This window comes from Pantherophis guttatus, chromosome 2, assembly GCF_059756535.1.
Source record: "Pantherophis guttatus breed Tessera chromosome 2, ASM5975653v1, whole genome shotgun sequence".
NCBI classification, from domain to species: Eukaryota; Metazoa; Chordata; class Lepidosauria; order Squamata; family Colubridae; genus Pantherophis; species Pantherophis guttatus.
In genome coordinates this window covers 197,403,578-197,429,305 of record NC_142064.1, presented here as the reverse complement: position 1 = coordinate 197,429,305, position 25,728 = coordinate 197,403,578, and the positions used below count along the sequence as shown (strand labels likewise).

At 39.0% G+C, this 25,728-nt stretch overlaps 1 protein-coding gene across 2 annotated transcripts in view; it reads right to left on the bottom strand.

Annotated features, from left to right (window-relative positions):
- SLC6A7 (solute carrier family 6 member 7) overlaps positions 1 to 24,295 on the bottom strand; it is a 43,007-nt gene extending 18,712 nt beyond the window's left edge. Inside the window, exons 1-4 of one of the 2 annotated variants that reach the window (XM_034402488.3) lie at positions 24,026 to 24,295; positions 9,181 to 9,364; positions 1,634 to 1,765; positions 422 to 656 (exon numbers count right to left, since the gene is read on the bottom strand). In XM_034402488.3, coding sequence (XP_034258379.1) covers positions 422 to 656; positions 1,634 to 1,765; positions 9,181 to 9,364; positions 24,026 to 24,058 — 584 coding nt within the window. In that variant the 5' untranslated portion in view covers positions 24,059 to 24,295. The other variant, XM_034402497.3, reaches the window with a different exon arrangement.
- Between the last annotated feature and the right edge of the window lie 1,433 nt (positions 24,296 to 25,728).

The following is a 25,728-nucleotide window of genomic DNA, read 5'->3' as shown; positions in this document are numbered from 1 at the left end:
GGTGCTCAAAAGTTTATGAACCCTTTTCAATTTTCAATATTTCTGCATAAGTATGACCTAAAAGGAGACCTGTTTGTCACATAAATCCTAACACAGGATAGAGAGAACCCAATTAAATAAATGAGTCAAAAACATTATGCTTGTGCATTTACTGAGGAGAACAATCCAAACCTACTTACCACATTTTAAGTCATATTTATGCAGAAATATTGAAAAATTAATTTAATTTAATTTAATTAATTCAATTTATATGCCGCCCCTCTCTGAAGACTCAGGAACTCTTAAGCACCATTGTAATTACTAACTTCTGACCATGCTTATGAGTGTTGAGGAATATGTGCAGAGCTCTTTAGACTGAAGAGGATAACTTATCGCCATAGGTTACTTTCCTTCCCACCCTTTTCTTGTCTAAGCTACTTACCTCCAATATTCCTCACTTGGACTGACAGTGTTAGAAGTGTTGAAAGGGATAGCACTGTTCCCTGTGTGCATGACATGGTGGTCCAGGCACAGGTCTGTGTTCCACCAGTTGCCGCAGTACTGCCAAGGCAAGTTGTTGGTCAACGAGGCAAAGAGGTAGAAGAGAACATAGGCAATGATCATGTTATAGTAAATGGCCACCAAGGAGACAATCAGGATTGTGGCCATACCAATACCTAAAGAAGAGCAGAAATGATATATAATGGCAACAAAACACAGGCAACCCCCAAAGTTGATGGATGTTTACTGCAATGTTCATGATGCAGTTACATGAAGCCCTGGTGGCACAGTGGTTAAGTGCTTTATTGCAGGCAACTCTACCCACAGCCTAGAGTTTGATCCTGATGGGTTTCCTGACCCAGCCTCCATCCTTCCAAGGTTGGCAAAATGAGGACCCAGATTGTTGGGGGCAATATGCAAATAATGCTGACATTGTAAACTACCCAGAGAGTGCTGTAAAGCACTATGGGGCAATATATAAATATAAGTGCTTTTGCTATAAATGCAGTCCATGAGCTCAGTTGAGACCACTAGCACTTTCTATCCGCTTTGTGAGGACACCAATAGTCCTGCTGTCTTCTTCTATTGCTTTAATTGCATTGGATCATGCATTAAACTTAGCTCTTTTTTTAAAATCCTAAATAAGTCAGGATATCCTAGGATTTCCAAGTTATCCAAGTTAAAGTCCTACAGAAGAATTGGAATTATAACTCCCAGAGTTCAGAGTAAAGCTGAAAAATAGCTGGGAATTTGAATAGTTTCATTCATTCTTAACACATTTGGAATTTATTGAATTCTAGAACACTGTTCTAAAATAATTTGTAGTGAGTTAATTTTGAAATGTGTCAGCTTTGTAAAAAAAGGAAAAGCTATCTATATTCAATCTGCCTCATGTTAGTCCACCTGGACAGTCATGCTTCTAAAACTATGGGAGAGAGAATTCTTTTCCCAAATATTTTTTCACTTTCACAGTAATGAAAGTATACTTCCAGTAGTAAATTACTGTTCTCACCTATTGAGGTAAGGAAGGCTCTACTTTCATCTCTACAATGCGTGAGGACTAACCTGTTCCACTGTCAGCCATAAGAATTTAGTTTGCAAAAGACATGAAGACAGGCCTGATGACAAAACTAGATTAGCATTGGACACAGACCTTTGAAGAGTGGGCTTATCTTCCAAACAGCAAGAGGCCCCAGGCTTGAGAACTGGCCTAATGACAGCTCCATGAAGAAGATGGGTATCCCGCATATAGCCAACATAATGAAATAAGGAACGAGGAATGCCCCTGCAGGAGAGAAATTACAAACAAGTGACAAAAGGGACACAATTGGGATGGAAAGTTGAGTGTGATAATCACAGCATGAGTCAGATGGCATCCCTTCTTTATATATCAGGTATGGTCCTCATAAAACTAGAATATGGATCATCTAATAAAAGTGAAAGATGGGAAGATTCAGTACATACAGTGGAATAGATTTTTTTTCCATGCCAAAAAATAGCTTAAATATAGACTTTTTTTGCAAGGAGATGTTCTGATGGTCATACATTTGGAAACTTTTAAGAGGCAATTAGAGGATAATCTAAAAGAAGCTCTCAATGTTTCCCAAAATTTAAAAATAATTGTCCCTTGCATCAGGGATATTATACTATTTACTCTGGAATATAAGAGTGGGACTAGTATTTCATTCATATCCTGCTACTATTATCCTCACAATAGATGTCATCCATCATCTATTGCAATGTTGGTGAACCTTTTCGGCACCAAGTGCTAAAGCAGGAGCATGCGCCAGGAAGATGGTCTTCCAGTTTCTGGTGCGCATGCACACGCGAAGACTAGCTGACCAGGGTGCATGTACATGCCAGAAACCTGAACAATAGCTGCCCGGTATACATGCGCGTGCTGGGAAGAAGATCTTCTGGTTTCCAGCACGTGCATGCACCCCAACAGCTGGTCTTCATGCATGCATGCGTGCCAGAAACTGGAAGACCAGGTGGCCAGTGCGCAAGTGCGTGCTGGAAACTAGAAGATCATCTTCCCGGCATGCGCATATTCACCAGGCAGCTACTCTTCCGGTTTCTGGTGCTCCCGTGCACATGAAGACCAGCTGGCCGGCACACCAGAATCCGGAAGAGCAATGGGCGATGGCTTGCGTGCCCAGAGAGATGGCTTTTCATGACACTTCCAGCATGCATGGCATAGTTTCACCATCATGGATCTATTGTGAGGATAAAATGCTGGATCAAGTAGATTTTAATCTAATTTTGCATTCTCCTTTTATTGCCTTATAGACTTTAATCTCATCATGAGAGTTTCCAGGTGCCAAATTGAAAATTTGACTCACTTTTTCTTCCTCCTGACCACATATACTAGGTGTGAAATAGGAGAAGGAAAGAGATCGTACTCTCTCTGCTTGTTACTTTTGAAATATTTTAAATCCACAACACAAAACGTACAACTCTTACAACTCTACCTTATCTCTATAGCATTGGAATTTAGTGTTAGAACATATCTCCTATGTGTAGAAAGATCTAGAATCATTCCTTAACTTTATTACAAGAATATTTCTGTGCCTTAGCATCTAAGAATATTTCTATCTGTGTCAACATTACCAGTTTACTTTTCCCAAACCGTCAGAACTAGGTTGAAGATTACGCACATTGATCATCACTGCTGCCAATTTCAAAACACCAAGAAGCGAAGAAGACTTATTCACAACTTCCTTACTGTTGTCAAATAGGAGAATATGAAACAAGCAAAATTCAATGGAAGCTCTGCCTCCATTGATAAATTTAATTCATGCTCTGTGCATTTTCTGGAGGGGAGGCATCAGTGGGAAGTTGCAGTTAAAAGACCTGTAGAAGATGAATTTTTATGTAGAAAAGTAAGATGTTGGCTGACATCTAGAGACCATATGGCAGGGCCAGGCAAGTCTCTACAGTAAGAAAACAGCCGGCCCTGAGATCTTACAGAAATTCAATCTTGAAAAGGGAACATTTTGGCTTTTGCACAATTCAAGTTTCATTGCAGTTAAAATGGCTTAATTACTGGGCACAATCAACATTAGGAGATCAAAGAAGTGCACAATGTCTTCTGCAATGGTTTGAAGAACCCCTGTGGAACTTCCTCGAGATTTTAGAAATCTGGTACTAGTCAGTAACTCTCCAGGAAATTCAGGAAATCTACACCAGACAGTGTAGACAACATTGTATTAGTTTTTCACTGAAGAATACCATGACCTGGTGTATAGTAGCTTTCAAAGAATCAGGGAAGTTTTAATTTATTCTTTGGTAGATGGGAATTGAGGCACAGTGTGCTTCAGAAGGAGAGTCAATAGATGGTGTATGTGTACTATATCTTCCTTTCTTCATAACTTTTCGTGGTCAGAAAAAAGATGGAAAAAATTGAAGAAAAACATGGGAGACTATTTAGATATACTTATATATTCTCACTGTCACTACTATCTATTAATGCGTCAGGACCAGGGGTGAAATGCTACCGGTTCGGACCAGTTCAGTTGAACTGGTAGCAATGGCAACGCGAGGCTCCGCCCACCCGCCTGGTCATTGTTACTTCCTGGTTTTAACCAGGAAGTAACCTGTTTTTTACCTGTTTTAGGGTTTGCGCATGTGCAGAGAGTCTGCAAGCGCATGGGGCGTGTGCACTTCTGAACCAGTAGGAAAGGTAAGTAGATTTCACCCCTGGTCAGGACCCCATCTGGATACATTTCTTAGAGAGCCTTGTTCCAACCCAAAGGTTTAGAGGATAAAAGGCAAATGTGAAAGAAAACTGAATTTACTACTACAGGAGTTGGCAGGCTTTAGTTTGTGGAAGGAGTTATTTATTTTATCATTCTGTTTTTATTGGCATTTCAAGATCCCGCAAGTAGAACTTGATGCAAAAATATATATAGTTAGAATTAAGAAAATTAAATCACAAATATATGTTTGAGTACTAGAAGTGAGCAGGGGAGAGAGAGCCAGTTTGGTGTAATGGTAACAGGCTAGAAACCAGGGTACCATGAGTTCTAGTTCTGCCTTAGGCATGAAGCCTACCCGGGTGACCTTGGGTCAGTCATTCCCTGCCAGCCTTAGGAAATGAACAAAGGCAAAACACTTTTGAAATCTTACCAAGAAAACTGCAGGGATCTGTCTAAGCAGTCACTGGCAGTCAATGCTGACTCAAAGGCACCAAAGGGGGTGTGGGGAGGGAGTGTGTGTGTTTGGAGTTCACAGTCCTTCCATATTGGAATTTACTTCTATTTATTTAAAGCTCTCTTTATTCCAGCAATAAATTTCAAATTTGAGAAAGTTACTCTCTGTCATTACTTTTTTTTTTATTTATTTACACTTTATTGATTTTTTTAAGACAGATAAAATATAATAACAATTTTGTTTGACATCGGATTCGCAGTGTTTATACATATGTACATGAAAAAAATATCTGGTGTCTTTTATACTATACATTTCTAATTAATTTCTGCACCTTTAAACTCCTTCCTTAATTCTATCATTTATCCATTCGTACCATCTTCCCCACACAGTATCGTAATCTGAATTTTCATCATCATTATTTCGTACGTTAATTTACTTGTCTCTGCACACTCTAATATTTTACTAATTATAAGGTCGTCTGGTGGTAGGTCTTTCTTTTTCCAGTATTGAGCATATGCCAGTCTGGCAGCTGTAGTTATATGTATTAGGAGGTGGACCTTTTCCTTTCCATGCCCTTTCTTTACCATTCCCAGGAGAAATATTTCTGGAGTCAAATCAATTTCTTCTTTGAGTATGTCTTTTAACCATCTCCGAATTTTGCTCCAGTATCTTTTTGCTTCGGGGCATGTCCACCACATGTGAAAGAAGGTGCCCTGCCCATGACCGCATTTCCAACAATTTGGGTGCACATTGGGAAACATCTTTGATAATCTTGCAGGGGCTAAATGCCACCTATGGAGCATTTTATAATGATTATCCTTATATGTGGCTGCTCTAGTTAATTTATAATTTTTATTCCACGCCTCTTCCCATTCATTAAAGTTCAAACTATGCCCAATGTTTCTCTCCCATGCTCTCAATTGGTTTCTGATTGTATCCTCATCTCTATCTTCATCTAGTAAATAATTATATAGCTTGGCCAGCGCTTTTTTCCCTGGTCCCATCAAAATTTTGTCCAATCCGTTATATCTCAATTCTATGCCAAATTCATCCTTATCTTTCTGGTATCTTGATTTTATTTGCAGGTAAGTCCACCAATCTAAGGTTATGCCTTGGTCTCTCAGAGCATCATTTGATTTGAGGTTTCCCCCTCCGTCAATAATATCTTTATATCTGCACAGTTTCTCCATTCCCCACCTGTTGGGGTAAATCAATGCCTCTACCGTAGAGAGCCAATTTGGAACTTTTGTATAGTGTCTCTGCCTGATCCCCGCCCACATTTGTATTAAGGAGTCCCTAATTTTATGCCTGTGGAAATAGGTTTTCTTTTTCTTGTCTTTGTCCCATAAGTACTCTCTGTCATTACTATTCCTTAACAATTTGAAGGTAGAATACTTTGCTGATCTACAGCAAATCAACCACAGATCTATTATAACATTCAAATTACTTTTTCCTGCCATCCCTGTTATAAATGACTTGACAAGATCACAGGACTGATGCAATCAACAACCCTGTTTAAGTCTCAACTTAGTACCTTGGTCATTATCAGGTGCAAGGAGCCAGAACAATTTTGTGAATAGGGCAAAGCAGTCTCTTTATTGTTGATTACCTGTATTCAGTGGTGGGATTCAGCCAGTTCGCACCACTTCGGGAGAACCGGTTGTTAACTTTCTGAGCTGTTTGGTGAACTGGTTGTTGGAAGAAATCATTAGGGCAGAGAACCGGCTGTTAAATTATTTGAATCCCACCACTGCCTGTATTACATAAATCTCACCAGACTGGCTACATTCCCTCAGGAACCAGAAAATAAGACTTCATTAGACAGGTCTACAATGTTTCCTCCTCTTCCTCCTCCAATATGAAGCAACTCCATACTGGCATGCCTCTTAACTCTCCCCCCACACTCCTTTAGCCAATGATTCTATTACAGTTATTATGTATATATTTATTGATATATATATTTATATATATTTGGCAAAATGCCAAAGGATTGTTTGTGTTTTCCATATTTGAAGTGTAACTATTGTTTTTCACTATTGGCAAATTTATAACATTTTCTGTCCATGACAAGTGCTCAATATTTATTTTTTTGAACTGCAGGAAAATGCAATGAAAACATAACTTTTAATAAAGTCAATGGAAAACAAATTAACTTGTGTGGAATCCAATTTTTTTTCTTAATCATATTTGCATCCTGGAAGGAATATACTAATCTCCCAAGGCTGAATCTTGGAAGATCAGAATTTTTTCCCCCTCCTTTTGCTGATATTGTTGCCCGGTAGAAAACATTTCCAGCAGCGTGTTGCCCTTTGGTGTAATTTATTCATGCAAGCTGAATAACACATTGACTCAGAACGAGGAAGCCACCTACTGATTCATCAGCATGGCTTTTGGGAATACATGAGATATTTGGCAAAGAAGCTCGGCATCATGCTGAATCTGCTTTACAGTAAATAATTGACATATTATGATGGCCAGAATGTTTTAAAAGAAAGGTTGTATTGTACACACACACACACACACACACAAACACACACAAAGAATTTATACTTACATGTTTATATCCCACATTGATTATTTTTATAAATAATGTAAGGCAATGACTATATCTAATACTCTTTCCTCCTCCTATTTTCCTCACAAAAACCCTGTGAGGTGGGTTCAGCTGAGAGAGAGCAACCAACTCAAAGTCACCTAGCCAACTTTCCTGCCTAGGGAGGGACAAGAATTCACTGTCTCCAGGTTTCTAAGCCTGGTGCCTTCAGATGTTTTCTTCATTTACCAAAAAATCTCCTGAATTTCACATGGACTCAGAAATGTTTTGATGAGGAGCAAGAGCTTTCAGCTACACAGTTCAGATGAAAGCAACACTTGTCACATATTTAAAAAAGAACAACAAGAGAAAGGGAGATAAAATCATTAGCAAATTATAGGTGAATGTGGGTATGTAATGCCAGAGATATGCTGGAGAGTGCAGTCTTATCAATTAATAATCAGCAGAGACCAAATCAATTGGCTGTTTGTTGACAACATTTTAAAGTATGATGAATGTACAGATCAATCTATATCCAGTTGTGTCCATATCACATTCATTCGTCTTGCTTTTGAAGGTTACTTCTCCAAATATAGGAACTTTTGTACGTAATTTTACAACTGAGAAATATTTTGAAATAAGATATTTGCAGACTCCATGAATTATATGCCATTGTATTTGAACAGAAACCTGTGACAGATTTCTGCAGCATCTCTAGTGACAAGTAACTCTTGAAGAAATGTATTAAATTATATAAGAGATGGGATGAGCAAACAGCAGGTGACAAATTGACCAGAAAGAAAAGGCACTACTGGAGATGATACATACTATAGACTCCAGAGTCTTTCTGTCAGCAATGAGCAGAAGTAATACATAGAATTTAGAAAGTTCATACTTTAAATGTCTGTCTGTTTACTTTTACTGTAAGCCTTCTATCGTCATTTTGATGCTGTGATTGTTATGGAGTACAAAAAAGTACTCTTCCATATCACTTGTATGCTTCATGGTTTTTTTTTTCTAAACTTTGCTCCTTATTCCTAATTCTTGCCTAGTTTTAGAAGTGGAAGTGTGGTTAAGCTCAGTGGAACAAGTATACAGTGAATGCATGCCAGTTTCTAACAGATCAATATCTCCTATCTAATTTGCAGAAAGACTCTCTCATATGTATACTTTATCTGATACCTGTACATTAGGCTTAAGTAAGTGCACATCTATCCCTAAGAGGCTTTTGTGACTATTGAATTTGTAGCAGTATATCACATAGTATTAGTTGATGTGATAGTGGCTGTAGATAACATAATGATGACTTGGAATCTTTCCGTGCCATTACCCTTGTAATTAAACTCCTGTAAAGTGGAATTTAATAAATGTAGAATCTAATGTGTCTCTGATGCTATATTTGATATTATGTTGTTATTTGCGCTTTATATAGCATCAGAGAACATTTGATACTACGTTTATTAAATTCTACTTTATAGGAATTTAATTACTGGAGTTTATGGCATGGAAAGATTCCAAGTTATTGTTTATGTTATTTGTTGATTTGTGCTGTAGAATGATGTAGTGACCTAGTGGTGAAGATGCTTGCCTCCCACTTGGAAGGTTGAATGTTAGCAGTAGTGGCAGATATTTCTCTCTTAAGGCACAAAGAAAAAATATCTGCTGTGAACTTTGCATGGTGTTAAGAAGGGCATCTGTCCAGTAAACACTCAGCTCCATTCAGTTGCCCTGACTCTCCCCTGAATTCAGGGATTACAGGATCATAAAGGGGTAGTTGTTATTTGTGCTTTAGACTCTTTTTTAAATTTTCATATAGACTGCTCAGTCTCCACTTCAGCTGGAGCAACAATACTTACATAAAATTTCTCTTCTCTGGGGCCCTATTTTTTAAAAGATGCTGATATCTTTTCCTGTTGCCGATTGTCACTACAGATATGAAAATCTCACTATAAAACAATAATAAAAACAGAAATCTTCCACACAAAGGCAAGGAACAATGGTAGTCAAATTCTCACCTCCCCCATTTGTATAGGCACGATACGGAAATCTCCAAACATTCCCCAATCCAACGCAGTAGCCAATACAAGACAAAAGGAAATCCAGCTTGCCTGTCCAATTTCCTCTGTCTTCAGGATATTCGGTCTCTAGGTCACCATCTCCTTGGTCACTAGGAGTCATTAACAAGTCTGGAATGACTGGCTGATAAGGAAAAGATAGAGAAATGCAGAGGAAATGAAAGAGTTGCATGAAAGAAGGGGGAGGGGAGAGGGCAAGGCATATTTCAGAGCAAGGAGATGATGGCTTTTAACATATTTAGTATCTAACAAAAGCTAGAATGTGGTATACAAGTCCTTATTTCATAAATTCACCAAACCAGAGCTTTTCATATTACTTAGTATGCATCATGTGGTGAGATGGGTAGCAAAGAAATTTAACAATAAATAAAAATTGTAAATCAGCCATCACAGCGGAGACTTCTCAAGTAAGATTTCATATCCTTTCTCACATCCCATCAATACTTCTTCTGTCCATATATTCATATATTTCCGATGAGACTCTCGAAGTCAGCTTCACAAAGCTGACAGCCTTTACACCAAGGCCTCCAGTACCATGGAAAGCTCTTGGCAGTCCTCACAGCCCAGCTGCTTTTAAGTGGGAGTGTGGATTATGTGAACTGACATAACCACACAGAGCTTTAGCACAGTGCCAGAATCTGTGTGAGTACAGTGACTTGCAAAGGAGCATCCACAATCATGGCAAGAAAAAAAGAATGGACAGTATTAAATATTACATAAAAGCAAGAGTCTTTCTGAGAATGCTTGTATTGTCATCTCATTGAAACATTTTAAATGCTACTTTTATCCTATCAGATTAAGTTGTATAGCCATATGGTTGGCAAGCCAACAAATAGTACTGATTTACCCTCAATATTTTTTCTATGAATAGTACTTAGACTTATATACCGCTCCATAGGGCTTTACAGCCCACTCTAAGCAGTTTACAGAGTCAGCATATTGTCCCCAACAATCTGGGTCCTTATTTTACCAACCTCAGAAGGATGGAAGGTTTAGTCAGCCTTGAGCCCATCAGAATCGAACTTCTGGCAGTGAGCAGAGTTAGCCTGTAATACTGCATTCTAACCACTGCCAGGGTTCTAGTAGAATATTTAGAAATAGTAGTTGATAGCAGAAGGAAAATCAAATGTTTTGCCTAACCTTAGGCAAAACATCCCAATTCTGCAGTCTCAAAATATGGGCAAAAGTGCCCATAATTCCAAGATGGATACTCCATTAGACAAGGCTTTGTGAGAATATCCCTTCCAGGTGTTTTAAAAATGTCAATGCACTTGTCCTATTTAAGAACAGCCCAACTAGCTCTGCCTTTAAAATGTTCCTCCCTTTCCATGGCTTTCAACTATGTCTTCTCAAGAAACTGCTTCATGGGCTCCATCTAATCTGGAAATTGTACATATAGATTTGCTTGCTTTTTTTTTTTCATTCTTGATGTGAAAAACTATGTGGGTGCTTCCACATTGTTATTTCTACAACCTCTAGTGTTCATCTCCACTATCCTAAAAATGCAAGATGAGTTAATCAGTGATCCTTTGGGTGGCCAAAAGGGAAGCACTTACACACAAACACACACCTAACACTCATCCTACAACACCCTTAACTCTTCTGACAAATTATTTAAAGAAAAAAGACCTCTTGACGGGGGACAATTAGATGAAGCTTGGTAAAACAGTGATGTGATACAACAGGGACCAGGCAGAACTAAAGAGCAGGAGATAAGACGGGGCAATTTTTTCCACCAATGGAATCTAGTGTTACCACTGTCTTTGCACTCTGCTTTCACCCCTGAGTGGAAGCTGATGGATTACTTGCCAAAGAGCAATAATGCTGTGGAACACAGAGTATGGCTGATTTAGGTGGAACCCAAAATGCTTGTGTAGAAATCCTCTCTGGTTACCTAGGAATGGCCCACTGTGGATGTTTAGAAAATAGCTAAAATCTATATTGGTCATTCATATATTCCTTGGAGAATATTACAGGCTGAATTCTGGAAGTCTAGAGGGCTCTGACCTAATTTTAAGCATTTGCCCTTCTTTTTCACAAGTCACTCTCTTTTCATTTACCACAGTTATAGAGGCAAAGCTTATTTTGTTCAGTTTCCATGGAAACAATGAACAAAAAGTTAACAGAGGAAACTGGCCCTAATAGTGGAGCACTATTAAGGCTTTCCCCTCAGGGCTTGAGTTAGGGTGGTTTCAAGCCTCTTATAGGATTTTATTTGTTATTCTCAGTGCTCTCTCTTCTGAAAGTACATTATTCTTTTCTTTGTTTTATGGTTCCTATTATTTTTAATAACACATGCCACTCAGCATCTTCTTGAAGTTCAGCAACCTTTAAATTTGACAAATAGATAAATACACTTCCTCTACTCTGTTTTTGAACTATAAGTCAACAACATCTATTTTTCTCCCCCACCTCCCAAGCATTTCAAAGGCTAACTATACATTTTTGAATATTCAGATATTATCACATCTTCTATGACTAAATTATATGGAAATGCTGCTTTAGAATACTAGTTCTATTTTTGACCCAAAATAGTGGAGTTAGATTGCTATGATACATTTTTATCTTATATAGATCTCCCAACAATTTCCCACAAATATTAGTCATGAACAACAAGGAATGTGTTTGTGTCCAAAAAGGAAGAGGAGCTGGCTGTCATGATAATTTACAAGGGGACACTTAACTGCTGGTGGATCCAAATTTAGGAAAAAAAAATGGTTTTTTTGCCAGCAAATTCCAGGGAAAAAATTACCATCAATTGTCAAGCTGAGTTTTCTAGAGTTTTGACTTATGATGCCAGGACTTAATATGGTTTGTTTGTTTGTTTGTTGTGCCTTTGAGACAGGCAGTTTTGACTTTTGGCCCTAGACTAATCCCTGCAATTTTCTTGAAAAAGTTTTTTGGGAGTAATTCAACACTGCCTTCTTCCTAGGGCTGAGAGAGAATAATGATTTTAATTATTGTTATAACTTATGGGGATTATAATTATATTTGCATGATTGTTATACCATTTATTGTTTTATGATTGTCGCTCTGAGCTGCTTAGGACTGAAATTGATTGAAGCAGCATAAAAGCATATGAAATAAATAAATGCTTCTTTTATTTTCATTCAGCTGAACTTCTTTTCCTGTAACTTAAAGCTATTGTTCTGAATTCTTAAGCTTAACACTCGAATAATAATAATAAAGACTGGTTCAGCTTCTAGGATGTCTGTTTCACAATCTTTCTACAACCATGGACCACTGAATAAGCTTTCAGAATATGTGATATCACCCAGTTAAACAATTCTTTCAAATTTAATAACATGGTGAATTCATATTTTGGGTGAATAAGATAGTGATTTTCGTTGCATTTGTATATGCCTTCCCAACCCCTCCATTTTGAACCTATATTTGAATCCAAATTATGAAATCCAAAAATAAGTATTTAGTCACCATCTGGAGTATTTTATGAATCCTCTACCACAACAAGAACTCTTAACATCATTTTTGCTGGTCAAGAAAACAGAAATCTCTGAGTATCAAGCTCACTGTGTGTGAGTTCAGCGACCATATAAATTTATTTAATAAATGAATAAAGAGTTGTAGGATGATGGGTATCAAAGACCCATGGCTAATGACAAAACATGTGACATGATGCTACAGCACAACTCTGGGTCTTTTCTATATAGACCACAATGTCACAGGCATCACATCAAGACTTCACAATGTTCATTTAGTCATTCTGAGGAACCCTCAACTTGCTACAGATGTCCCTATATTTCACCCTCACCTAAACAAGAGTGCCTTTTTCTTTGTCACACACACATTTAAAACAAAGTTCTTTCTCTTATGGAAAATGGACTTTTCTATGCATTCTGTGGACTCTCACTTTGCAATCGTTATCAGCACTTTTAAGTAGGCTAGGCCAACAAACAGATGTGACAGGAATCCCAGGAATGCTGTAGGACATAATCCTGAAAACCTATCACAGTTTCTCTCTGCTCCATCAAATACAAGCAACATTAAAGTAGGATTATCTTGAGTTTCTTTCTAATGCTTTTCTCTTTCTCAGAATTGAGAAATCTTTTTGAAAGTCCTCCTTAATCATTTGCTCATTTCTTGTCTATTCCAAAGGCCATGTTAGCTGGGGAATTTTGTGAGTTGAAATCCACACATCTTAAAGTCACCAAGCTTGAGAAACATTCTTCTTCTTCTGGTGCCATATCCGTTATCGGATGTTAGTGATCATACTGGCAATCCTATTTTTATCAACAGCCACATGAAAAAGTGCTGCTGAGTTTTGTCCAAACCAATCCCTTAGATTTTGACACCATGATCTTCTTCTTCTTCTTCCTGGACCTCATTTGCCTTCAATCTTTCCCTGGAGGATTAAGTGAAGTATGGTGTATTTTTCCAAGTGTCACATCATATGAGAAACATTGCCATAGGCAAATGTACATAGTTAAAAAGCTACGTAACACAGAACACATTTTCATGGACATTCTCTGTAGGTTGCATTTAGCTCCCCACAACACTTTCAACCCATCTGAAGATTTCTAGGTCTCAAGAATACCAGGATGAAGAAGGCTGCCAAATGGTATGGACATGGGCATTATCAAGGTTTCTTTGTGATTTTGCACAGAATTATGAAAAAGTCACAGATATTCCTCTTTTCTGAAAAACATAACCTGAGATACACTTCCCAAAGGCAAGTTGCACTATAAAATAGTGACACTGAGTTCTGAGCAAACATACATAAAATTGCACTCAACTGCAATTTGGAGTGAAGAGGATAGAAATTGGCAAGGAAGGAACTGGATTTTAAAGTAGATGCTAATAGATCTAGTCATTGTTCTAACTAGTCAATATACTAAGCTGAGAAAAAGTAAAGTGAAGTGTAAAAGAAAGTTACAATGACTTTCAACTATGCATGTATATGCACACCTATGACAATGGTCAGCATACAGTACATAGAACTCATATGTAAAATGAAATTAAAGGTATAAATAAATAGCAAACTTTACAAAAAATTAAAATACCCTTGTTTTTAGGAATAAACTTTATTGCACTAATTGAAGGTTTGGGTTTTTTTTCTTTTTTTTTACTTAAAAATCCCCAGCACTAAATTAATCAATGCTGGAAATCTTTAGAATAACACAACAAGCTATTTCTTTTCAATCCTATTTAAGACTATATTATGGACCAAACTAATTACTTTTAATCTCTTTATCTCTCCAAGGCTACCTTCGTTATTCTCTCCACTTTCAGTTTTCCAAATGACTGTGGAAATAATACATACAAGGAGGGTTCCTAGTAAACTCAAGATTTCAAGGCTAATCCATCGATGAGCAAACTGACCTTCCACCTTTTCAGTTCATGTATGATTTGGGGATGGAAGAGACAGGGAAACAGTCTGGCCTGGAGCATTCAAGGAAATAAGATGCTGTAATCTTCAACTCTCCATAGTCACAAATTGCTATTTGAAAAGTCATGCAGAAGAAGAAGATTTAGACTTAAGAAGTTTTCATCTGATCAGTTTGCCACATTTAAACCAATTAAAAATAAGTGAGATAATTGCTTATCAGTAGTTTCTCCAATATGGTGCTTTCCAGATCAGTGGTGGGTTACTACCAGTTCGCCCCGGATTGGGTAAACTGTTAGCGGCAGCCCACCCGCCCAGATGCTTCTGAGCATGCGCAGAAGTGGTGTGTGCACACACACGAGCAAAACAGTAGCAAACTAAATTGAAACCCACTACTGTTCCAGATATGTTAGATTACACCTCCAAGTATCTGAATTTTGTTCACGTTATCCCTCTTATTGGAAATGCCAAGAAATAGTGTCCAACACCAGATTGCAAAATATTAATGCACTGCATTAATTTTTATATGGCTATGATTTATAAGTTTAACTCATGAGAATTCTGAACAATATATATGCACCTGAGCATGGATAAAGTGTGTCCTGCAAACCACAATCCATATTACAAGGAATTGCAAGTAAAGACATCTGCCTTTAGGCAATGTAAACAATAATACAGGTGGATGAAATAATCCCAATATGTCAGCAGTGTCTTTGGGGCTGGGTTTAAAAAATGGAACGATAGTAGTCACCACAGCATGTTCCAAGCCCTTCCTTTTGATGCAGGTAGTCCTTGACTTACAACCATTTGTTTAGTGATTATTTGAATTTATAACAGTGCTGAAAAAAGTGACTTATGACATGTTTTCACATTTAATGACCATTGTAGTATCCCCACAGTCAGGCATAGGCATTTGGCAACCAGCACCTATTTCTGATAATTGCACTGTCCCAAGGTCAAGTGATCATCATTTGTAACCTTCCCAGACAGTTTCTGATTAGCAAAGTCAATGGGGGAAGCTAGATTCACTGAATGACTACATGATTCACTTAATAACTGCAGTAATTCTCTTAACAACTGTGGCAAAAAGGTCATAAAATGGAGCAAAACTCAATAACTGCCTTGCTTAGCAACAGAAATTTTCTGCTCGACTGTGGGTGTAAGTTAAGGACAACCTGAATATGGGTTGATGTTATGCACCACAATATTGGATGGGACGAAATCCTTCCTGCAAATCTTTCATTTTTCAAATTGCTTAATAAGAGAACCTTGACGTATTTTTCCCCCTGGCTCAGGTTATTTGACCTCCTGATATTAATGGATTGGGGAAATCTCTTCCCAACTCTGATTCACATAGGAAAATGTTTGGTGTCCAAGCTATGTTGTATTCTACTGTATATTATACTTCTTTTAGAATATCATTGATCATTTTCTCCCTTTAGTTTACATTAGAGGAAACCTTGTGGTCCTGAAAACAAAGACTAGATCTTGAGTGACTCCAGCTTTCTCACTCACAGACATCCATTGCTAGAAATAACAAAGTGTGAGAAGCTTTCATTGGAGGCTGTAAAGATTATATGCTATGTTTTCTCTTTTTTCTTTACGTTTTCTAGAAAGACTTCCAACAAATACAGTAAAAATAGAAAATGGGAAAGAAACTGTTGAAACAAAAAGCAGAGTGGGAGAAAGTGAGAAGCACTGAGACAGATAAAATACTGTATCTGGCCTTGTAATTCATATGAACAAGAAGGGATTTGGTAATTATTCAGCTCTACAATGCATATGCTTGACTAAGTCATAAAGGGGCTTCTGATTCTGGATGAAATGAAGAAAGGGGCAGTTGACCCAAATAAGTTTAGGAACTGAAAAATTGATTGATGCCTTAAAGCAGGAGTGTCAAACTCAAGGCCCGGGGCCCAGATCCGGCCCCCGGATGCTTAGATCTGGTCCGTGGGGCTACGCTGGAAACAGTGAGGGACTGGTCCACGGTGCCTCTGCCAGTAAAAATGGAGCTCAAGAGGGCTGCATGTGGCCCTCCCAAGCTACATTTTCACTGGCAGAGGGTTGCAGGAGGCTCTCGCAGCCAAAAACAGAGCTAGCGAGGGCTGCAGGCAACACTCCCACATTCCATTTTCTCTGGCAGAGGGTTGCAGGAGGCCGTCACAGCCGAAAACAAGCTTGGGAACCCCTTTTCGCTTGCAGAGTGCTCAGGCCACCACAGGCACCCCAACATGAGTGACATTGAGCTGGCCATGCCCACCCTGGCCACACACACCCGCCTCCCCAAGGTCAAACACAACCCTGATGCAGCCCGCAATGAAATCGAGTTTGACATCCCTGCCTTAAAGTATTCATTCTTTCATTCTTTCTTTCACTCATCTCATTTCCATACCACCAATCTCACCTAAATGACTCTGGGCAGCTTACAATAAAAACATGTCACTAAATATAAAAGCATAAATACATGCAAAGTTAAAAACTGTATTAAAAGATAGAGTCGCAGTATTAAAAATTTAAAAAGTGGGGAGAACACTCATGACAGCAACCATCCCGAGGGTTGCCTATCATTCTTCAACCCACTCCCCCATATAAATTGGCAGAGCCAGGTTTTTATATTTTTTCTGAAGGCCAGAAGAGCGGGGTCCATCTCACCTCTGGGGGGTAAAGTGTTCCCATAGTGCGGCAATTATACTTTCAGAGCATTAAAGAGAATTCTGAAGAGCCTGTCTTTCCATATGTTATTTATACCGAGTAAAATAAAAGCTCAATGTTATTTCTAAAGTAATTTTATTTGTTTTAAAACATACTCTTACACACATACAAAAGACAACTGTTTTATCTCAGATCAGCTACTCTTTCAAGTAATGTTTGAAACTTCTCAGCCAAATTAATTTGGATTTATTATTTAACATAAAGTTGTAATATTTTTTCACAAGTTACTAAACTAAACTTCTTTTACTGCTCATACGCTATGCCAATGATTCAGGAACAATGGACAGGTAAAAGATGCAAATTTATTCAGCAGAGACAACAATTACTCCTTCTGATTCCTTGTTTCAACTGGCAGAAACAAAAGGCTTCTGTCAAATGTAGGCCCTTGAATCTGCATTCCTGGGACTGGAGCCTCACAACAGTGATTGTGAGCTGGTGTAGGTCCGTGATGGCAAATTTATGGCACATGTGCCAGAGGTGGCATGCAAAGCCCTCTCTGCTGGCATGTGTGCCATCACCCCAGGTCAGATGTCCATGGTGTTTCTTTCGTGAGCGTCTGTTTCCCTGCAAACAATGAAACAGAAGCTCACGAAAGAAAAAGATCTTAACTCTTGACTCACTTCTGGTGTTGGGGTGCCCCACCTACCGCCGGCCAGCTGGTCTTTGGGTCTCTGCTGCGCATTCGCACATGCCGGCATATGCACGTGCACATGTCAGTGTGTGTGCACGTTCATGGGCACATACACACCTTTCAGTTTGGGCATGTGAGCGTGTGCAGTTTGGGCACTTGGTGTCTAAAAGTTTTGCCATCATTGGTGTAGTTTGCCTCTAAAGACAATCCCCATGCTAGATGCCTAGAAAAAGTGGGGTGTAACAATAAATATAACAATAAACAAACCAGCCAGTTCTAAAGGGAGCTACTTTTCTGGGAACCCCAGGGAAAGCTCTGTTTATACAAATGGGTAATGACGGGGATGCAGTTTGCAGGCGAAAGGAACCAGTTCCTGGTTGACTTAGCACCTGAAGTTCTGGGATATGATCCAAAGGGGGAAAAAAAAGAGAGAGAGAGGAAGTAATACAAAATGGCCAGGGAGCAAATACAGAAATAATAATAGGCAAGTGATGAATATGATGGGAAAGTGCAACCAGGTTGCTGCAGGGAAAGGGAAGCTGCTGGATGGCTTCCCTTTCTTTTAGGCTGCAGTCTAATGAGGAAGTCAAAGTAGCAGGTGATAAGCCACAGAAACCTGACTGGAAGAAGGAGGGAGCCTATTTCTCCCAGCTCTGTCTAGCAGGTTAGTATGGGGGGCAGCAAGCTAGAATGAAAAGACATGGAGCTCAAGTAGCCAGGTCTGCGGAATTTCTAATTTACTGAGCAGATGCTCAAGTGACTGTCCGTCAGTTTTGAGACCATGCAGGCAAGTTTGAAGGGCAAACATACCATAGACATATTCTTCCTTCCTTCCTTCCTTCCTTCCTTCCTTCCTTCCTTCCTTCCTTCCTTCCTTCCTTCCTGTATCCCGCTGAATCTGGTGACTTGCATTAAAATAAAGCAAGTAAACAGTCCACTATGGGACTTCATGGGACAATAAAACCAATTCATCCTGCTGCCTTGTAGTTCGTCTTTCTTGGCTATCTGCAGTGATCTTAAGCATGTTATTAGAGCTACTGTTCCTGCTGGGTTTCAATCTTCATGCGGAGACCAGGAGCTGGAAAATGTTTCATATTTTTCATGACCACCATGAACTTATCTCAAAATATGGATGTTGAGGTTAAAGCATGGTGTGTGCACATGAGCATTCCTAAGAGCAGGAATTTCACTTACGTTTTATAACTAAAACAGAAAGGAGATTTATTTAGAGGAGACACATTATAGGGATCAGCAAAGCTTAGCCCCTAGCTAGCTACATTCTCCCCCAGGGAAAGTCAAAAAATGTTGTGCCACTACATCCATGCAGAACAGGCCAGCATTGTGTTAACTTATGTCTTAACTATGAGGTATGTACTTTATACAGGTGATAGAAGGGAGAGTTAAAACATTGGGTGTCCCACTAAGAACAATTTCATTTGGACTCCAGGATTGGTACAGATCAGGAGTGGGTTCTACTTACCTTTACTACCGGTTTGCAACAGGATTGTGCGCACACACACGCTTTGCACACGCGCACATTGCTTCTGTGCATGCCCAGAAGCTTCTGCACATGCGCAGATCACTGATGATGATATTTGGGGTGGTGGGCAGGGGCCTCTGGCTGGTTTTACTACCAATTCTTGCAAACCAGTCCGAACCGGGGGCAACTCACCACTGGTACAGATCATAGGCATGTAGCCTCAGCAACGACTTCAGCTTGAGATGTGGTCAGCATAGGAAAGCAACTATTAGCTTTTCCTTGCCCTCCAAGCTATTGACTGAAATCGGAGCTCACATTATGCTTAAGGGAAGTCACTGGTGCTTTCTTGTGGGTGGAAGATAGTCTGTTCTGCACAAGGAACCCACCTGTTCTGATATGCAAAAGAGAGCCTGTCTTGGCTTCTTCCAAGCTATGGGACAGACTCCCTTAGGAGTTGTGCTTGGCCCTCGCTGCCTCAGCCTTTAAAAAACTCTGTGAATTATCACCTGGCTTTTAATAGTAAAATCATTTTGGAGTCTACCTTACATATTATCTTTTGTTTTATGTTTTGGAACATCGTTAATTGAGTTGAGTGCTTGTTTACTTGCTTAGGGAACAATAAATTAAATAAAAATACCTATTAAAGATAATACTGTCAAGACCCATAAAATTTCCAAAACCTTAATGTGGCAAGATTTACTTTACCATTATCAAGTTACATGTATTGTTTTCACTGCAGGGGAAATATATTATATAAATACGATTATCTAACTTTCTTGAGGTCACTTTAACAAATGTCTTGAATATAGCATTATTGTATATTGGGAGGAGAACTAGCTCCTTAGATATTCCCATCTCAGGGCTGGAGTTGCATTCTTCTAATAAATATCTGGTAAATGTGTTTTGTTTTTTAAATAAAGGGAATCGCTAAAATGTATGAGTCAATTCTTTACTGACTTGTCTTTATTTTGCTAATAATGGTTATTCCTTCTGTACTACTCTCAGAACAGATGGTATTTCCAGACTAGACTTTTCTTGTGCAATCACCATTCCTATGTGGAATTTTTTTATAGGCTGTCCAGATGTCACTGCCTTGCATCCTTTCTCCCATTATTTACCTTTTCAACAAAAGCAAAAATATAAGGAGGAAAGGATGGAAAAGTTGTACAGGGCATTTGGACTGGTAGCACCTGGATCTATTAGTAAAAACATTTTCTCATGCTAAGGGGGAAAGAATCTATGGCACAACTGAATCACAAGGTACACTGGAAAAATCAACATACATTGTCTTTCTCAAATCAAAAGTCTTTTCTTATTATTATGATTTGTTGTACAGTCAACCAGATGTTTAGACTGGATCTCGCATTTTTATCCACCTATTGAGTCCTTCCCAAGGATTTAGGATTGGCAGATGATGACTAACTAATCCTGTCTTTTGCAATTGACCAATGGTGATTTTAACAACGCCGATGGTGTTCAAGTGTGTTCCAGTTGTTTTGGGATTGCATCCAAGGTGCCTATTGCTATTGGTTCAAACTTTGCTTAATAGGGGACATGGGTGCAATTCCAAAACAACTGGAGCATCACTTAAACATGAAATCATGGATGCCAATTCTTTAGCTGATGTTGCCTTCATACACATCAACTTCTTGTCATAATACATCAGTCTGTTATGTGTGTGGATCTCTAGTGGGACCACTGTGGCTGGTTTATGCCAAACTTTGATTTTAAGCTCTTGATACTTGCTGCTGCTCATACAATTTCCTGCCATTTGTAGTTATCTTGTCCACACTCTGCATTATTACCCACTGCTAAGGAGAGAACAAGTTGTGTGTAACAAGTAAGTAACAACAAGTAAGGAGAGAACACTGTGAATGTAAATTCACAGTGAAATGAAATCACATCAATTATTTCTTCAAGCCATTTTGCTGGAAGAGGATTGTTAAAAAGGATTGTGGGTCCTAAAGTTAAAGAAAAGAATCCCTTGTTTGAAGGCATCTCCTAAATCAGGGGTCAGCAACCTGCAGCTCTGGAGCCACATGTGGCTCTTTCACCTCTCTGCTGCTGCTCCCAGTCGCTCAAAATATGCATCACAATTGACAATGTGTGCCACACAATTTATTGAGCTTTTCAACCCCTGGTAGGCCAACCATGGAAAAATCCAAGAAAAGAAAAGTTTCAGAAGAAAACAGAACATTTAATTCAACTACATATGCTAGTTTTGTGGCACGGGAAGGGTTTTGTGGCTCCCAGTGTTTTCTTTTCTGTGGGAAACAAGTCCAAATGGCTCTTTGAGTGTTTAAAGTTGCAGACCAATGTCCTAAATGAAAGGGCTCCATTTCTGTTTTAAATAGAAAGATCCACAAAAAGGTGAGATCTGGGGCCTTCAGGTTGCCCATCAGTAGTACCATCTGGATAACAGATTGAGCAGGCACACAGGCTAGCCATATATTGTTTTTCCAATTCGATGATATGCATGATTGTATTTCTATTTATCAGACAGTAATTACTAAATTGGCATACATGCACACTTACCCAAGCCAGCTTTATACAATTTTGTTTTCTTTTGTCCTTGTTATTGGGTTTTTCCTATTTGCCTTTGGATGATACTTAAGAGGTACCTTGGGATATTTGATGCCTGAATCTGTATCATCCATGCTCATCACCAAAGCATGGAAAATTCACCTCGCTTAATAGCTTACAAATCAGATGGAATAAAGCCAGTTGATCTTTTCAAACTGCACAACTTGGGGCTGTGGGTTTTCCCATCGTATTATACTAGCAAAATACTGTCTTTGAGGAATGGCTGTGATGATTTATATTCCACATTCGCTTACCCAGAAACAAGATATTCCTTTTACTGCTCTCAAAATGCAGGGGGAAGACACCTGTCAAAAAGATTACCATCTTGAGAGTTACTGAAAAAGAAAAAAGCCTTACTGTTTTATCAAAGGTTTAGTTAAAGCTTGGAAGAATCAACCAAGAAATTACCTAAAAATCGAATGAATGATAATCAATATATGTGAGTATTTGCATCTGGGCTGGGCTGCCTTTGGATTGTGCATCTGGATTTCTTCCGAAGTTCACAAGAGACATGGAAGTTATTAAGGGATTAAAATTCAAGGATCAAGTGGATATGAATTTATAACATTGTGAAATCTGCACTGGCTGTGGCCTTGTCCAATTTTGTATGGAAATCTGTAGGAAAAATATTCTATCACTCCAGAATTCCAAGGGAATAATTAACTAATGGAAAACAATCTGGAACAATAGAAATCAAAGACTTCTGTCCATATTTCTATATCTGTAGGTAACAAATCAAGTGAAACAAAACTTGATTCAAATAGAATTAGATTGAACCAATAACAGATACTGCTTCATCCTGTTATTTAATTATTCTGAGCACTTTTGTTCACTTTTTAAAAAACTCTAAACAGTGTTCTCCTCTTTTTCCTTCTCTGTCCTATACAAAATGTTTGCCCTTTAATAAAATACTAGGTATGAAATATAGTGGCCAGGAAAAGAAGCCCCGTTGCAGCCTTCATAAATCACATCCATCCATAGCCAAACATGTTCTCATTGCATAAATCCTCTCAGAGGCCTTAAGGAAGTGGCAGTAACTTGGAAAGTTCTAGAATCTATTTAACTACGAAAGAGAAGTTTGAATAATATATATTCAGAAGTTTATATTATTTTTGGAAATGGACAGAGCCAATTTCTATTTGTCCAGCATACAAAAGCAGTGTTTTTGTAATGAGTTGGAATCTTCAGCCAACAAAAAAAGAATTCTTAAAACTTCAAAGTCCACCAAGAACCAGCCAACATGTTATAGGTTGGTTCTTGGTGGATTCAGAACTTTTAAGGATTTTTTTAAGGTAAGGGCTAGAAAACAGGAAAGACATCTCTGGATAACGAAATTCAATGCCAAAAAAAGGAAAAAGCCCCACCAGGTAACACAGGACCTTCAGGGGAGGGGGGGAGATGGAGGGGCAGGATATGGAGAGACTCCCATAGACCTGCCCCAGTGTTTGCTCCAGCACTTCCCTGAACGCAACATCACAATCCCTTCCACCTCTCTCCCTTATTCCATATCGCAGTGTTCAGTCTCAGACATGTTGAATAAAGTGGAGCAAAGGGACAGTAACTGCTGCAAACACTCTCTGAACCTCACCCCAAAACCCACTGACTCCAATTCTTGCCCTCCCACCCATCTGCTAATTACCCACATGAGTCACCCTGGTGGAAACACCTGCTGCCTTTTAGAAAAAGCAGCTGCTTCTTGGGTTGGATGCAGCTGACTCCCTGTGAAATGCGGACGATGAGGGAACTTGCTAATTATAAAGGGTGAAACCGAAGGTTTCCTCATGAGAGCTACCCACCCGTCTCATCTGCTGCTATCAATCCAGGAGCAGAAAGCTCTACTCCTCCCAAGGGCAATTCAGATAAATCCTTGGGGAATCTGGTTACACACAATAGACCCCCTTGCCACACTTACCTAAGGCTGCTATTCTGTACTCAGCCCCTCTGGTAGGAAAAAGCACCACCTGCTGCAGCTCCTCTCTGCTCCACCTCTGTGGCATCCCATGAAGTGCTTCCAATGCAAATTGCAGCTTCTTACCTTTTGAGCATGATGCTCCTGGCTCTTCTGCATGGTAGAGCCTGGTTGCTATGCTGTCCCTGCCTACGTGTGTACTCTCCTTCTTCCACTTGTTCAAGAGATGTCTTCTTTCTCTCTGCACAATGGGAAGGGTAGAAAGCAGCATCCAAAACAATAAGCAGATCAATAAATATCCTCCTGGTTGTCTTTTCTGCCTCTTTCCAGATTGCTGCTTCCTGACTGAATGTAACTGGCACAGTGAGAAGAGATGTTAACACTCTCTAGAATAGAGCAAAATGAGAGAGAGTGAGAGAGCTGCTGGGAAGGACTAGGAACAACACAAGCTGGCTAGCATATATGTTTGCTTAGCATTAAATGGGTATTGCAGATTGTCAAAAAGAAAGACTAAGGGCAAATATTCATACACTCCTATCTATAGAAGAGGATATTTGTTGCTCAGGGTGGAACTGTGGGGTCCTTGTTGCTCTATGAGCTTGGTTATTTTCTCGCAGGTGTTTCATTTCCAAGCTAGGTAATATCATCAGTGCTAGTAGGGAATGGGGTTTATTCTTATTTTATGTACTAGTGGCTTGCCCTGTCAGTGTTGATGGTAGTGATTTTGGTGGTTCCTTGATCGGGATGCTGTTCACTGTTAGTTTATTTATCTGAGTTGGTAGTTCCTTGATTGGGATATTGTTTGCTTCTTGATTGTTGGTCTAATGTTAATCTTGGTGTTAATCTCTGCATAGCTGGGTGTTGATTGCTGGTGAGGAGGTGTTTTGGTCTTTCTGTTTCTGTTTTGGCTTTTGATTGTCTCTTAGGAATGGTATGTTGATGCTGTTTATTTCTATGTGCTCTCAGACAAATCAGCCGTCAACAGGCACATAGAGATAAACAACATGTACACACAAAAGTTGTTGTAAAATTGCAAGAATGTATGAGCTCTTAAAGAATGTATGACTTTTTGGTAGACCAAGCTCTTGAGATGTTTATCAAGGTAAAAATCTATCTTCCCACTGCCATTGCAAATGGGCAGCATGAGAAACAGCTGATCACAATGAAAAAGCCATTACAACATTTACCCTAGTTTGTAATTGTTTGTTTGGAGTAGATTGCCTGCAAGCTCCTATCAAATTTTAGGATCCCAATAGTAGAAAGGGGCATTCTGAACATTGCCAAAATCATTCATTGAAGCTCATGAGAGATATTGGGCCATATTAACTCCATCTATTCAGCACAAATGCTACACTCTCATCATCATGGATACTGCAATTATTGGCTGCAATTATTGGCTCATTCAGCCTAGTTCCATCTGCATGAGTAGGAGAGACATAAACAAATGAGAAGAAGACAGAGGCTGGATGAATGCAAAAAAAAACCAAAAAACACTCTTCGTAGTAAGAGCCGTTTAATGAGAAATTTAAAATAATAACATCTGGATCTCCACTTGAACACCATTTGCACTGAAAAAATCATGATCAATCAATCATAAACAGCAACTTTACTTGAAACAACTTACATCCTGAGACAATACCTTTAACACCAAGAAAAAACAATATCTGACTGACCAGGTCTTAGGGAAGGATTCAATGGGTGGACAAAAATGCCAAATGCAGTCTAAGATGCATTAGACTGGACCAACTAGTGTGTGACTAACAATAATAGGAGAACTAATGACCCAGCAATTTAATGGTCTCCCTTGGAATTGCAGTGTTTGGACCACC